This window comes from Petaurus breviceps, unplaced genomic scaffold (assembly GCF_028583685.1).
Source record: "Petaurus breviceps papuanus isolate PSGF00001 unplaced genomic scaffold, PetGlider_PUasm1.0 98, whole genome shotgun sequence".
Lineage (NCBI taxonomy): Eukaryota > Metazoa > Chordata > Mammalia > Diprotodontia > Petauridae > Petaurus > Petaurus breviceps.
Window position 1 is genome coordinate 45611272 of NW_027187460.1, and position 16077 is coordinate 45627348.

General features: G+C 35.1%; 1 protein-coding gene across 1 annotated transcript in view; it reads left to right on the forward strand.

Annotated features, from left to right (window-relative positions):
* The window catches only part of CSMD3 (CUB and Sushi multiple domains 3), a 795885-nt gene that overhangs the window by 621830 nt on the left and 157978 nt on the right, over positions 1-16077 (forward strand). Inside the window, exons 31-35 of the mRNA XM_069081309.1 lie at positions 893-1011; positions 4176-4245; positions 9549-9665; positions 12491-12700; positions 14610-14798. Of these exons, the coding sequence (XP_068937410.1) occupies positions 893-1011; positions 4176-4245; positions 9549-9665; positions 12491-12700; positions 14610-14798 (705 nt within the window). The remainder of the gene's footprint in view (positions 1-892; positions 1012-4175; positions 4246-9548; positions 9666-12490; positions 12701-14609; positions 14799-16077) is intronic.

Genomic DNA, 16077 nt, shown 5'->3' on the forward strand with positions numbered 1-16077 from the left:
ATACTTTCATTGATAAATATAGTACTTAATTTTTAACTGGTAATAGATTCCCTTTATGTGTTCCAAACACTTATTTGATTTCTTCCCAAAAGTACCATTAGAAAGAATTGAGTCAGTAATAAGTGTTTATGTGATTTCTTGGGATACAAATTTCTTAATAGACTGTGTCAACATGCATCTACATGATTGAAAAAGAATTGTTTTGGCCAAAATTAAGCAATGTTTTTTAATGCTTCAAATGATTTCCTGCAGGGAAACCTTTCATGGAAACCTTTAATTCAGTGTTTTGTTTTTCTTTGTTAAGAAATCTCTTGCCAAACCTTTCTTTTCTTTCTTATAAATACTAGCAGTGTTTTGAGCTGTTCTCTGACCTCCATTGCAGACCTGTGAATGAATGTAAAAACTGAGGAAAAATTGCAGACATCAAGAGGAGAATAGCTTCTAGTCCCTTTTACTGCAGTCTGTTTTAAGGGGGGGGGTGAGAGGGGGGAAATTACCAATATATTTTTACATTTCTATAAAATTGAAAATTTTGAAATATTTCTACCTAATTAAAGCTTCCTTATGTGATAATAAAGATATATATTCGAGTGTCATTATAACACATTTGCATATCAAACTCTTGTGAAAGAAAGTTTATTATACTTTAGCTCCTAAATAAATTTGCATTGTACTTACTGTTTCTCTGTGGTAAATTAAGTTTCTATGAGGTTATTGTGTGTGTGTGTGTATAAGTAAACAAATATATATGTAATTCTCTTCAATGAAATTTCAAATGACTCAATTTCAAAACTTATTTTGTGAGGTATTTCATTCAGAACTAATAACTGAAATATGATCACTTGACATTAACTGATACTTTCTTCAAATTCTTTAAATTAATTTTTCCTAGCAATTGGGTTGGATTCTTGTCCTGAACCACAGACTCCGAGCAGTGGAATCAAAATTGGAGATAGATATATGGTTGGTGATGTGGTGTCCTTTCAGTGTGATCAAGGATATTCCCTTCAGGTAAGACACATTGAAAAAATGGTTTTTTTTTTTAATCTGCATGTTCCATTTCATTAGTCGATATGGTTAATAGTTGACTATTAACAGATTGATGAGCAACTTTTCATATTATCTGTGTCAATCAGGAGCCCTCTTTTTCCACAGACCATCCTGTTATTGTGCTAATTAAGTCAAGAGGGAATTCAGAATTGGAGGTGAGGGAAGTGTGAATGTGAAAGTTTGTGAATGCCTATCTTGGACTCATTCCAAAGCAAATTCAAATGATTTATAGAATCTTTGACATTTTATACATATGTTTATTTTTTAAAAGTATAATTATATACATGATAATATGTAATTTATACTGTGTATTTTGGCATATATGTGTATATACACACGTGTTTACATGTCCATATATTTGCTCCACTACTTTTTTCCGTTAACAAGTGTTTTTGAGCATAAAATATGCTTTTGAATTTAAAGTTACAGTGTTCTTGAAATACTCATGAAAGCTCTCAAGGAAATAACCTCCCCACCCTTAGTAAAAAATATTTTCTAAAGTTGGATTTAAATTCAATAATTTAGGTTATTTAGTTTAATGCAATGGACCACTTATTTGTTTTACTAAAGGAAATGTTTTGCAAAATAAATTAATTTTCCTACTTTAGACATATAATAATGTATGTTAATTTATGATTTTCAGAAATATTGAATTTATTTTCAACATGTCATTAGAAGTTCTGGGGGCGGCCAGGTGGCTCAGCAAGTAAGAGCACCGGCTCCAGTGTCAGGATGACCTGGGGATCAAATCCAGGCTCAGATACTTAGCACCATACCCAGAAATAACTGGCCGTGTAACCTTGAACAAGTTACTTAACCCCAATTGCTTTTAAAAAAAAAAAAGTTATGTATGTTTTATTTTTTATAAGGATGATTTTTGTTGTGTTTCATCAGAGGCTCTTGAAAACCTACATTCCTTTTTGCTTATCAGTCATTCTAAGATATTGCTGTGAAACATAACCATATATGAATTAGAAAAAAAAAAGTTTGAAGATTACTTAGGAAGTAATTTATTCAAAAGAACTCTGTAGAAGAAAAAATTTTAAAATAAATACCATAAGGCAGTAGAAATACAAGTTAAATTAGATATCCTTTTATTTTTTTTTATCAGATTCATGTATTTAAATAAGAAATATCAAATTGCTTTTTTTAATTTCATGAAAGGATTTGACTTCCATTCATAAATCTACCTCTTTTTAATTCAAAAAATTATAATATGTATTTCTTAAAACATAAATTATAAACTGATGTGTTTATAATCCTTCCACTTATTTGTCTTTGCTGAATTATAACAGTAATTTTAATTGATAACAGATAAAATCATAGGTCTTAATATCATGAGCATCAGGATCTAATGCCAGTCTTTTTTTTTTTTTTTTGCTTTTTGGAAGGCAATTGGGGTTAAGTGACTTGCCCAAGGTCACACAGCTAGTTTTTGTTTGTTTGTTTTTGAAGTTCATAGTGGACTTTATTAATTTGTTTACTTTTAGTTTACACGATTCATTACCACAACTCCTTGAGTTTCAAATTTTCTCTCCTTCCTCTGCCCCCATGGTGGAATACAATCAAGTATAGTATCTGCAGATCCTTACACATTAGGCATTAGTCAGGTTATAAAGAAGGATTGTAACAGATGAAATGAAGAATGGGAAAGAGGAAACAAAACCAAACAAGAAGACTTGAAAAAGGGCAGGTAGTTTGCTTCAATCTGGGTTCGATCGCAGTTCTCTCTCTGGATGTAAACATCTCTCTCCATCATGAGTCTTTTGGGTTTGACTTATGTCTCTGGATTGCTGAGAAGAGTCCAGTTCATCAAAGTTGGTCGCCACACATACGTTGTGTCTGTAATTGTGTACAAATTCCTCCTGGCTCTACTCTTCTCACTCGGCATCAGTTTGTTTAAGCCTCTCCATGTAAATATGAAGTCCATCTGCTCCTCATTTCTTATTGCACAATAGTATTCCATAACATGCATGTACCACAACTTGTTTAGCCATTCCCTAATTGATGGGAACCCCCTTAATTTCCAATTCTTTGCTACACACAGATAGCTTTTTGTCAAGTGTCTGAGGTCGGATTTGAACTCAGGTCCTCCTGACTCCAGGGTCAGTGCTCTATTCACTGCACCACCTCGCCGCCCAATCTAATGACAGTCTTGAAGAATTGTGGTTTATTTTCAAGCTACTAAAAGATGTTTATAAAAATAAGAAAACATATCAGATGTGAGAAACATGCTTGTGGGGATCACGACTTCTGACATAGGGTCAGAGAGTTAACCCAGATTAGCTTCCACTATCCACTGCTTCCCTGGGGGACCTTAGGAAAATCCATGTGATATTCCCCTTAAAACAGCAAACCCCATCTCACTGAAAGAATTGAGAAATGGTGTGCAGAGGAAGTCGTTTATTACACTTCCAGTGAGAAGTGGGTATGGTGCTCACTAGGAACTCATTCACACTGATACAGAAGCAGGAGTGAGGTTATACTGTTCTGTCCTTCCTGGTAGAGTAAGGGTTAGTTGAAATTCCTCAAATTCTTCACTTATTTCCCTACATTCCTTCTTTATGCACATTACATGGGCGTGGTAGTGAGGATATTATGATGGGGCACTTATAACCTTATAACTTATAAGCTGTTTACCCTGTGCCCACCATTCTAAATCCCCCTAGTGCCAGGGTGCTCATTGTCTTAGTAACATAAGATAAGCTATTGATTATCTCCTACTAATTATATGGGAATGAAACAAAATACCATAATATCCCTTCTAACACCAGAGATACCATCTTAAATACTCTTTATTTTTTTGTATTCCTACTTTATCTACAAGAATTTACTTTGATGTAATATGTGTTAGTCTGATAAGGATTCATAAGGGCTTAAACATCCCTACTCTCTAGGAGCTCACAATCTAATGGGGGGAGAAATGCCAGTAATTTAAGTACCTACAAGATATACAAAGGGTAAGTGGAGGGTAATCTTGGAAGGAATGGGAATACAGGAGATAAAGTGGTGAAGAAAAAAGCCTGCCGAAGATGGTGGGATTCTTAGCATTTTAACAGAATTTTTAGAGTAATTCAAGACCCCTCAATAGCTCCTTTGTTGAACTACATTGCTTGTATTTTTAGGGTCATTCTCACATTACCTGTATGCCTGGACCTGTAAGAAGGTGGAATTATCCTATTCCAATTTGTTTAGGTAAGTCTAATGATTAATTCCTTTCCCAGCTTCTTAAGTGGAAATATTTATAGTTTGTGATTTTATTTTTCAAATATTCAGTGTTGGATGAGTGGGACAGGAGGGGAAATCTGAGAAATTCATGATTTATTGCAAGTTGTAGAAGGGTTCTTATCTCTGATACAATTTCAAAAACATACTCTGATAGGTTAGCTGTACCCCAGCAATTTAGTTTATCCCCAAGACTTTATTAATTATGAGTAAGGTGTCAGTGGAGAAAAAGTTATCAATTGGAAGAAAGCCATATATTTAGAAGAAGAGACCTATTGTCTCCTTTTGAATTCCTGTTTTCTTTCTTAACTTATAGAAGCACTTGAAGCTCAAATAAAATAACAAAGCACCTTCATTGTTTTCTCTAGACCTGAATAGATAAGAGTTTTTATTGTTCTAGAGTGCTTAACTTCCAAGTTGACTCCAAGGGGAAGGGAATAAATTTATATAGCACCAGCTGTGTGCCTGACTCAGTACTTTCGAGCTTTACAAATATTATTTGTAAACAAATTTTTAGTACCATTACAAACTTGTAAATATTACAAAATTACAAATAACTATTAATAGTTATATAACCCTTACTTTGTGCCAAGCACCATATTGAGCACTTTATCCTCATTATCTCAATTCGATCCTCACAACAACTCTGCAAGGTGCTTGCTCTTATTCCCATTTTACAGGTCAAGAAACTGAGGCAAATGGAAGGCTAATTGAGTTGCTCTGGGTCACATAAGCAGTTAGTAACCATCTGAGGCCAGATTTGCATTCAGGTCTCCATGACTCCAAGCTGTCCTTTATCAGCTGCACCACAAAGCTGCCTGACTCAAATCATAAATTCCCTTCTTCTAAAAGGGAAGAACCATAGATTTAGTACTCTAATAATAGTATAATCCCCTTCTATTTCTTTTCTTTTTTTTTTCAAGAGTTGGTGGGGGAAATTTTTTTATTTTTATCTCTTTTTTATTTTTTAGTTTACATCCTTCATTTCCACAAGATTTTGAGTTACAAATTTTCTCCCCATGTTTCACCTACCCATCACTCCAAAAGAGTGATCCCACTGAATATCTCCTCCCCAATCTGCTCTCTCCCATATCTTCCCCCATCACCCCTCTGACTTTTCAGTAGGGTATGGTGGATCTCTATGGCCCAGTGCCTGTATATCTTATTTCCCAGTTGCATATAAAGTAATAGTAATAATAATAATATATATGCATATATATGTATATATTTTAAACATTTGATTTTAAAACTTTGAATTCCAGATTCTTTCCCTTCCTGTCTTGTCACCCGCCCTTACTGGGAAGATAAGCACTTCAATATAGGTTGTACATGTGTAGCTAAGCAAAACATTTCCAAAGTGGATATACTGTGAAAGACTGACTATTTCCCTCCATCCTATCCCACCCTCCACTTATTCTATTCTCTACTTTGATCCTGTCCCTTTTCAAAAGTGGGTGCTTCCAACTTCCCTCCTCCCCCAGCCTGCCCTCCCTTCCATCATCCCCCCTCTCATCCCCTTCCACCTACTCTCCTATAGGGTGAGATGCCCTATATAGTGTGTATGTCATTCCTTACCTAAGCCAAATTCAATAACAATAAGGTTGTTGAATTCTGGAACCTGGCTATAATATTCCCAGGAGTTTTCTTTTTGGGATCTTTTTTAGGAGGTGATCAGTGGATTCTTTCAACCTTTATTTTGTCCTCTGCTTCTAAAACATCAGGGCAGTTTTCCTTGAGAATTTCTTGAAGGATGATTTCTAGGTTCTTTTTTTCATCATAACTTTCAGGTAGTCCAATAATTTTTTAACTATCTCTCCTGGATCTATTTTCCAGGTCAGTGGTTTTTCCAGTGAGATATTTCATATTGCCTTTAATTTTTTTATTTGTTTGGATCTGTTAAATAATGTCTTGATTTCTCATTAAATCCCTAGCTTCCATTTGCTCCAATCTAATTCTGAAGAAATGATTCTCTTCAGTGAGCTTTTGAGATTCTTTTTCCATCTGGCAAATTTGGCTTTTTATGAATTAGACTATTCTTTAAGGTGTTATTTTCTTTACTCAGGTTGTTGACTCTCATTTCATAGTTTTCTTGCATCATTCTCATTTCTCTTCCCAATTTTTCCTCCACTTCCCTTATTTGGTTTTCAGAATCCTTTTTAAGCTCCTCTATGGCCTGTAACCAGCACGTATTTTTCTTGGAAGCTTTTAGTGCAGGAGTTCTAATTTCATTGTCTTCCTCCTGTTCCATGCTTTGATACTTTTTGTCCCCAAAATAGGAGTCTAATATTGGGTTGCTCTGTTTGCTTTGCTTCCTTTGCTTGCTCATGTTGCCACTTAATTACTTGACTTTTGAGCTTTTTGCCACAGTAGAACTCTGCTACAAGAAAGGGGAGCTTTATCTCAATCACTGGGGTTTTCACAGCTGATGGATCTTTTAGTTGAGTGCCCTCTCTGAAGCCTCAACATGCTCTGGCAAACTGGCCATGCACCCTAGGACCTCCACCCTAGACAGCAATCCTGATTCAATCAGTTTAGAGCAAGAGCGATTACCCCTCAGACTGGTCGCTTGGTCCCCCTACAGTCTGCAGGCCAGGAGCTGAAGCTGCCACGTGGTGCTGGCTGGCTGTGCCAGGAGTCTCAGTGGCTTCTTGCCCCGGGGCAAATGTTGATACACTCCCACTTACTGGGTCCCAAAGTCCAGACTGCACTGACATCTCACTTTGTCCTTCACATCTATGTGTTGATAATTCTGGAAATGGCCACAGCTGCTGCTGATCTGGAGTCCCTCTGGCTGGTGGCTGGTCAGACCCTCCCTGGGGCTAAAACTTCAGCTCACGGGAGCCTGGGCTCGGGCTCCCAAAGCACTGTGCTAGCTCATTCCTGCCAGCCTGCTGGGCTGTCCTCAGCAGGAGGTTTGCTTCTCTGTGTCATTTTGTGGGCTCTGCAGCTCCAAAGTTTATTCAGAGTCCCCTTTTTACATTGATTGGGGAAGTTGGAAGCTGGAGCAGCATGCTTCTACTCCACCATCTTGACTCTGCCCCCTAGCTTTAAAATTATTGATCAAGCAACTATTACTTAAGCACCTACTCTGTGCCAGGCTTTGTTGATTGATGGCTAGGCTGTAATCTATATAAAGAAAGAAACAGTCCCTACTTCCAATTATTTTATTTTCCATGGAGATAGATAACAAGTACATCTTATGTATGTGTATATTTAAAATATGTCCAGCATGATGTTTTTTAAAAACGTTAATAAATGCAAATATATAAAAGTAGTTAAATATGAGGTGGTTTGGGAGGAGATATCTAGAAACTGATTACATCATGAAAGACTTAGTAGCCACTATGGTCCCTGAGTTACAACTTAAAAGAAGACAGAAACTCTGAAGAAGAGACAACAGTATGTTCTTTCCAGGAGTGGTAGAGGATCTGTGAACAGTCATAGATGGTACATCAAGAAATCTAAGTCATAGTAACAATTTTAATGAAAAAAATCTAAGCATATACCTAAAAGAAAGCATTCCTAATGAAGGTTGTCTATAAACACAATCTAGGCATTTGGTTTAAAAGAAAAAAAATTGTCATACCAGTTGTTGGATGACTGATTTACAGACCAGTCATCCCAATTACTGATGGGATTTTTTTTTTCACAAAATAGACCAAAGTTTTCCTCAATAATATTTAAAACTCTGAGACTGAGGAGTTCATTTTATTTTATATAACATGGTTGAATTAAAACACAGGCAAGAATTTTGTGTACAGTGGTCAACATATGTCGCTGCTTAAGAGCTATCCACAAATAACAATGAAGCACTTCAAAGATGACATCATAATTATTTGGAATTACAGAAAGGAATATACCTTGGAAGTGCAAATGATATTTTGTGTGCAGTAATTTGCTAACCTGATAATAATTTAAACATTATAAAAGTGATCTTTTTCACCTATCTAGCATGTATTATGCAAACAATATTTATTATTGTGGTTCATATTGTTATACAGAGAATAAGACTGTGCTTTGACCTGGGTTCAAGGTAAATTTAGGTGTGGATTTATTGATCAAGCTTGCAAATATCTGGAGTATAAACCCAGATCAGGCAGCCCAGAATTGGGATACAAACAGTGCTTATATAGGCTAAAACCACAAAAACCACCACTGGGGAGGGGAGCAATGACATACAGTAGCCAAGAATTGCCATTGGTTAGATCTGTAGCTCAGGGCTAATTTTGGAATATGGCGCAAGGGTACAAGGGTACAATTTTCCTGGAACAAGGAAGTCTCTCCCAGAACAGGGTGGAAGGTACAGGGTAGAAGGTCACTCGGTAATGGGGAGGTGGAGAACAGTCAATTTCCCAGAACAGGCTAGGGTGGTCTCTTCTTAAGATAAACTTGTACTGTAATCCCTGGACTGATCCTTGCACATAGTGCTGATTCAGGGATAATATACAGAATGATGATTCAGGAAGAAGGGGGTTAGGGGACTACGCCTTAGGCAATACCCAGGACTATGCCTTAAGCTGTTTCAAGTTATTACAGGGTGTAGGATAGAGACAAAGACAAAAATATGAAGGGGCTTAATGGTGGGCTTCAAATCAGGTAGTGTGTGATTTGGATTTGGGCACAACAATATCACATACATTTATACATACATATGAATACATGTAGACTAACATTTTGAAACAGATACAGTTTAGGCCCATTAATTCTTTATTCACCAAGTAAAATTCTGTTGTTTTTTCTTCTATCAATATGTATATTGAACGTCCTTGTTTTGTTGACTGATTCACTACTATGACAAGATGAACAGGGGATATACACATTATGAATGGATGTTAGAATTCTGGCATACTAAATGTTTAGTCTTTTCATAAGAACAGGAAAGGTCATGTTTGTGATAAAACTGTTGCTAAATCTTGTTTACATAAGCTGATATTATTGATAAGAATTTAGCCCAAATAATTTCAAATAGCCCAAAAAATTCCAAATAATTATTAAGTATATTGTTTTAGCATTTAAGAAATGGAATCACAACTACCTTATACACCCTGTGTATTATGAGGTGGTGGGGATTTCCCTGTTATCTTCAAAGCCATTTGCAAAGTATGTTTTACATTAAGAATTTCATTATCTTACAAACTTGATTATTTTTATTCTTCTAGAAGATGCTGTGCATATTTTTAATACTTGATAACTGGGTTAAGGCTTCACTACTATATTTTAGCCTACGATTACATAATTTTAATACTTCCTAATGTAGCTCTGTTATTTTACAGCTCAGTGTGGTGGTGCTATGTCAGATTTCAGTGGAGTGATCCTAAGCCCTGGATTTCCTGGAAACTATCCTAGCAGCTTAGATTGCACATGGACAATAAAACTGCCTATAGGCTTTGGTATGTATCTTTACGAATATGTCATTTTGTTTTTCCTGAAGTGAAATATTGATTACTGAAATATGCTGATATTAATCAATAATATTTATACCTATCACAACTCAAGTATTAGGTATACACGTGCATGTGAATGGATGAATAAAGCAATGAATGAAAAATCATTTATTAAAAGTGATTACTATGTGATAGGCACTGTGTTATGCCAAACTGAAACAATCCCTCCCTTAGTGGAGTTTTTAATCTAAGAGAAAGAAAGGCAACACATACAGAGATAGGATTATATCCAGGGAAGAGAGGGTTGTTGTTTGTTCTTTAAGGAGATATTACAGAGATGGTAAATTTATCCATAGGGTAATTGACAAGCATGCAGAGACAATTATAATATTGATTTGATTTCTGTGTCCAGAAGGAATGGCAGAAGGAATAGGAATAGTGAAACTCCCAGGGTGGCAGAGCAGATGACAGGATGACCTTTGTGAATCACTAGATGGGACTTGAACAATGTCAATTTTGGGGGCCAGCTAGATATAAAGAAATAGGTAAATTTGCATTCTCACACTAACAGAAGGAGACAACACAGACCTAGGGTATAAGTTGAAAAGCTGAGCAGTGCCCAGGAACTGGACACAACTTTTCTGGAGGTATGATCCTGTGGGTGCAGTACCAGATATAGAGAAATGATCCAAAAGACAGGTGAAAGTACAAATAAGCAAGATGCCTTGCAGCTGGATGAGATGCTAGATATAGTGGACTAAGTGAGCCTGTGCTCACTCATTCTCTCCATCTCTCATTACAGTTCTTTATATGGATTCATGTGGTGAAATAGAAAAGTGGAGCAACTTATACAATTAAATCAAATAAAAAGTCACCTGATGTTTTCAGTTCATTGAAAAAAACAAGTATACATTTTCTGTTCATTTACACAGATACTTGTCTGAATTTTCTACTTCACTTTGTATATAAAGATACAGTCTGGTTTATTAGCAATTTTCAATAAACAAGTCAATGTATTTTTTCTTTACAATTTTATCCACATTAAATCACTTATTGTTTACTTTCTCGACTGTATCCATGATAATGAACAAAGTAAATAGGTATTAAGAAAGTTATTGAAGAGATCTATACTCTTCCATAAAATTTATTGATCGTTCCTAGATAAAAGAAAACAAATAACATTTTGGAAAGTAATGTAAGATCATTTTTATTCTAATGTAATGACTACAATCATTTCAGGTTTTCATGTACTTTCTAAACTTCAGATAAGAGGGACACCTTGAAAACCAAGCCACGTTGCTTTGAAAACCACAAAACTCAAACCTCATTATTTAGTGGTTTTCCTATCCAATGATGGAAGAAAATCTTTCTTCATAATGAGGTCTCCATGACTAGAAGTAATAAAAGAAGTTCAATCAATTTTTTCTCTCTGTCAATCTCTCATTCTCTCTCTCTGTCTCTCTCTCTGCCTCTCTCACTATTTCTCTCTGTCTCTGTCTGTCTGTCTCTGTCAGTCTGTCTCTGTCTCTGACTCTCTCCCTCTATTTTTCTTTCTCTCTCATTCAGAGGTATTGTAAAAGGGATCCCTGTATTGGGGAAAAGATGTTTTAAAGGGTTATTAGTTATAAGAGTTAATAATAAGTAGATAAAATAATCTTTCTCTAAACACCAGAAGATTATAATGAAGGAGTTATCTCTTAGAGTTTGGAAGAGCTAAGTTTAGAACAAAAGAAAAGAAACATTGTACTATGTCCTATGGACACCAGCAAATTTAAGGAATTTATACCAGGCTTATCACAGCTTCTGTGATTCATGGCTAAAATTACAAATACTTTTTTAAAGTCTTAGATAAATATTTATTCGTTAAGAGATCTATTATAAATTAGTGAAAGAAACTAGACTGCTTTGAGGTATGTCTGACAAAGTATCATAATTCTTATAGTTCCTCATTAGCCACTCAAAAACATTTATTATACCTTGCTTGATATCTTAAATGCATGGTTTAAATAGAATAACTTTTTTCAACATCATTAGCCTCAACAACACTCCAAATGCATTTAAATGATTTTTAAAATTCTATTTTAAAAGACATTTAGTATATATATATATATATATATATATATATCTTGAATATATAATATTAATTTAAATTTATTATATGCATACAATATTCATAATATTTTTTTACAAGAATTTAAGGTCTATCTAATCTAATTTTTAAAATTATTAAAAAAAAATAAGAGTGAATTTACCTGAAATGACTAATGGCATATAACATTTCAAATCTATAAAATGTGACTAGGCTTTCTGTATAACCAACAATTTGCTCTCATGAAACATATTCTATACCAATTAAGGATGGTAAAATTATTCTCTCTGCACTGATCAAACCAATGAACCCATGACAGGTCACAAAAAAGACCAGAATTTTTTTTTTATGTGCTACATAAACCATTGGATAAAATATTTTTCAATTATTTTCTTTTGCAATTAAAGTACATTTTTCTTTACTTCTTGTTTTCCATACCCCACACACACAAACACACACACACAAACATACACACATACATACCCCAGGTGGGAAACAGAAAAAGACAACCCTTGTAACAAATATGGTTAGTCAAGTAAAACAAATCTCTATGTCCAAATATGTGTGTATAATTTCTCCATATTTAGTCCATCCCTTCTTTTTTATGAACTAGGTGGGATTCTTCACTATTAGTCCTTTGGAATCATGATTGGTCATTGTATTGATAAGTTATTAAATGATATGTGTTTCTTTTCTCTCTCTGGTTTTTCATTGTTGTTGCTGTTGCTCCATTGTTTTTCAGGAGTACATTTGCAATTTGTGAATTTCTCCACTGAAACCATCCATGATTATTTGGAAGTAAGGAGTGGATCTTCAGAAACAAGCACTGTTATTGGGCGTCTTAGTGGTCCTCAAATACCGTCTTCTCTATTTAGCACTACCCACGAAACCAGCTTATATTTTCACAGTGATTATTCTCAAAATAAGCAAGGATTTCATATAATATATCAAGGTAAAAAAGGCAACAATTAGTAAGAATCTAAATGACAGGAATGTTCAGTTACTGTCCCTATTTACTACATTCTTTTTCTAGGAGGAGGGAGTAGGATTTCAATAAAGCAAGCTTAAATCAGAAAGTTGTTTGGGTTTTTTGTCTTTTAAAATTAATTTTATTGAATAGGTTCTGAGATCATGCCAATTCCATACAACTTTACATGTTGCTTTACATAGGTAATCTTCTAATAAGATCATTAGCCTCTTGACCTAAGGTACTACAATATGTTAAACCATGAACTTATATAATATTAATCACAAATTTTAATTAACTAGAAAACCTATTCCTGGAGAACTGTGATTAATTGCGGTTCTACTATAATTATTTATGGAGAAACCCTTTTCCATATTAATCCTGAATTGTATTTCATCATCTTTAATTGAGTACATCATAATGTAGGGGAAAGATCCAGTCCTGAGTATAGATTTATAAAGGGAAAGGATTGGACCTGAAATTTCACTAGTATAGCGGACTCCAACACTCTGGCTACCAATGCAAGTTATCTTCAATGCCTATCCTTCCTGACAAATCTGAAAATGCAAAGGAAAAACCAAAAATCTTCAAATTACAGGTATCCTTTCATATATAAGTCTACTCAAGTGATATTACCTATAACCTTGGTTTGTTCTAGCAATGTCATTGAAAAGAAAGACTTTTATTAATATGACTACAAATGCATGTCAGACAATATGGCATAAAGAGCCGGACTCTAAGCCAGGAAGATGAGTTCAAATATCACCTTTGACACATACTGAGTGTGTTACCCTGGGCAAGTCAGTCTTTAAGTGCTTATGGTATACATATATATGTGAATATGATAATAATGCTGCCAAATACATACATACATAAATGCCAGTCAGAATTATTAGAAAAAATTGCTGTGACTTCCTATACCAATGAAATTCCATAATCTCTTTCCTTTAAATGCACATATAATCTTATAATCCAACTCCCATTGAGAAAGCAATGAATTTATCAGTTCTTCTTTCATGATATCTTTGTGGAAAATGAAAATCTAGTACAGTAGTAGTGAAAATGACCAACCCAGCCCAAAACCTGCCACAGGACAACTCAGAACTCTATTACAACATCTATATAACACTGGAGTGGAATTTGTTCAAACTGTTTAAGATATCTTGTTCAGTTTGAATCAGAATTTTTGCTTTTGTGTAGAGAAAATTCAAATTCCCCATTAAAAACAGTATTTACTTGTTTACAATATATTTAAAAAATAAGCATGGATTTTCTTAGATGCTTCATTCCAAATTTCTAGATTTTCAAAACATATAACTGAGAATGCTTATTCTTACTTCTTTAGAAAGGATTACATTACTTGGAATCAAAGTGTGATTCTTTTCATATCCATTAGTATACAACTTCTCTAAAAAAGTCAGAACAGGGAATTTACTTGTTTCATTGGTGGTGAAAAAAAGTTTAAAAAGAGACCATAAATAGATTTTTACATACATATATCTGTAAATATAACTGTTCATATGCAGTTCAAACCACAAGCAATCACATTTTGTGTAAGAGAATCAGAATATGTTTGATTAAAATTGTAGCTCTATCAGTAAGTTTATATTTTCTCCAAAGACTCTAATTTAGGATAGATTGCATGGGTGGGGTGAGGAAATTTAATACATTTTTTTGAATTGTACTAGCATTTTAAACAGCAAAATTGTAGGCATGAGAAGAAATTCATATTAGTCTATCATTGACATAATTTAGCATAAAAGCAAATTACTAAATATAATTTAAAACAATATAACTTTCCATGAAACTGACACTTTCTTACCTGAATGCAGGTCTTATTTAGCTTCAGTCCTCTGAACTTCTTATCTGGTGTTTTTTTTTTTCTCTTTTCTAGCTTATCAATTGCAAAGCTGCCCTGATCCACGCCCATTTCGAAATGGTTTTGTGATTGGAAATGATTTCACTGTAGGCCAAACTATTTCTTTTGAGTGTTTCCCAGGATACACTCTTATTGGAAACTCAGCACTGACTTGCCTCCATGGAGTCAGTCGTAACTGGAATTATCCTCTTCCAAGGTGTGAAGGTATGTTTCTAGGAAATATGCTATCCTGGTGCCTACTTTCATAGAATCAGACTTGTTTTAGTGAGTCTTGGGTAGCAATACAATGGCCTTATTTTCCCAAACTGAAACTGGATATGTCTTAGAATTCAGGGGTACCACTGAGGAGTTGGGTGTTTTTTCTGTTGTTATTGGCTTCAGCTTTCATTCCAGTGTGCTCTCCACTCTGTTAACCCCCAATTATTCATTCCATGGTTCTTTTTAAACAATTAATATCAATTAGTTTAATAAGGGGATATTTATTATGAAGCTAAAGCAAGAACAGAAGTTACAAATATTTCTTCCCAGAACTATAGAAAATATTTTCATCCATATCATCTTAGTTACTGGGATGAATAGGCTCAAAATTAAAGCTGTTTTCATGTGGGATCTGACCCACCAAATCCACTTCCAAATCTAGCATAACCCCTGGATAATCCTTGTCTTAGATACAACTGGAATAGAGATAGGTCTTTCTGTATAACCTCACTGCTGTGCTAGGGTTGTTATTTTGATCTTTAATAGTTCACAAGGTCATAGCCATCTCCAGTACTCCATCATCTAAAACAGAAAAGAAACCGCAAAACATAGACAGAAGCAGTAGCAAGGCCAGGTACTCCTGGGTATAGCAGCAGGTGCCCCAGCATCCCCAGGGTGGCTGCCAACACAGGTTCTTAGATCTGCTTTTCTAAAGGAAAGCAACTCAAAATGGGTTAACAAGCTTACTTTAATCACTCAAACATATATTGTTTACCTAGTTCAGGGGAAAAAGGTCAGCCCCCTGAACTTCAGAGTATACAGATATAATTAAGACAGAAACAGATCAAGCAGACAGGCTTCTAAACTGTCCAACCATTATATCCATACCAAATCACAGTTACCAGAGAGGGAAGCATCAACATCTGGGTATTCAAAGCCTCTCAACAGCTGCCTACAGTCTCATCTGGCCAAATCACACAACACTTCTCAAAGTGAGCCCCAAAGCAAAGCCTCATGTCAAGGATTATATAGCCTTCTCCTAGGTCAGAGAATGTAACCACCCTCTTGACCCACTGCCCAATCACACAGCATCAAGGTGTTGGCATTCCTGAAAACCAAGCCTCCTTCCACAGGCTCCATGTGACCACATTCAGCCTATTACAGGGCAGAGTATATTTTCAAATCAAGGAAGGTTCTCAGAGTCTCTTAAGCCTATCAAAGTGCCTAGGGGCAGGGAAGATCTTTAAATTTGCATTTCCATTACACTGGACTACATGCAAAGGAA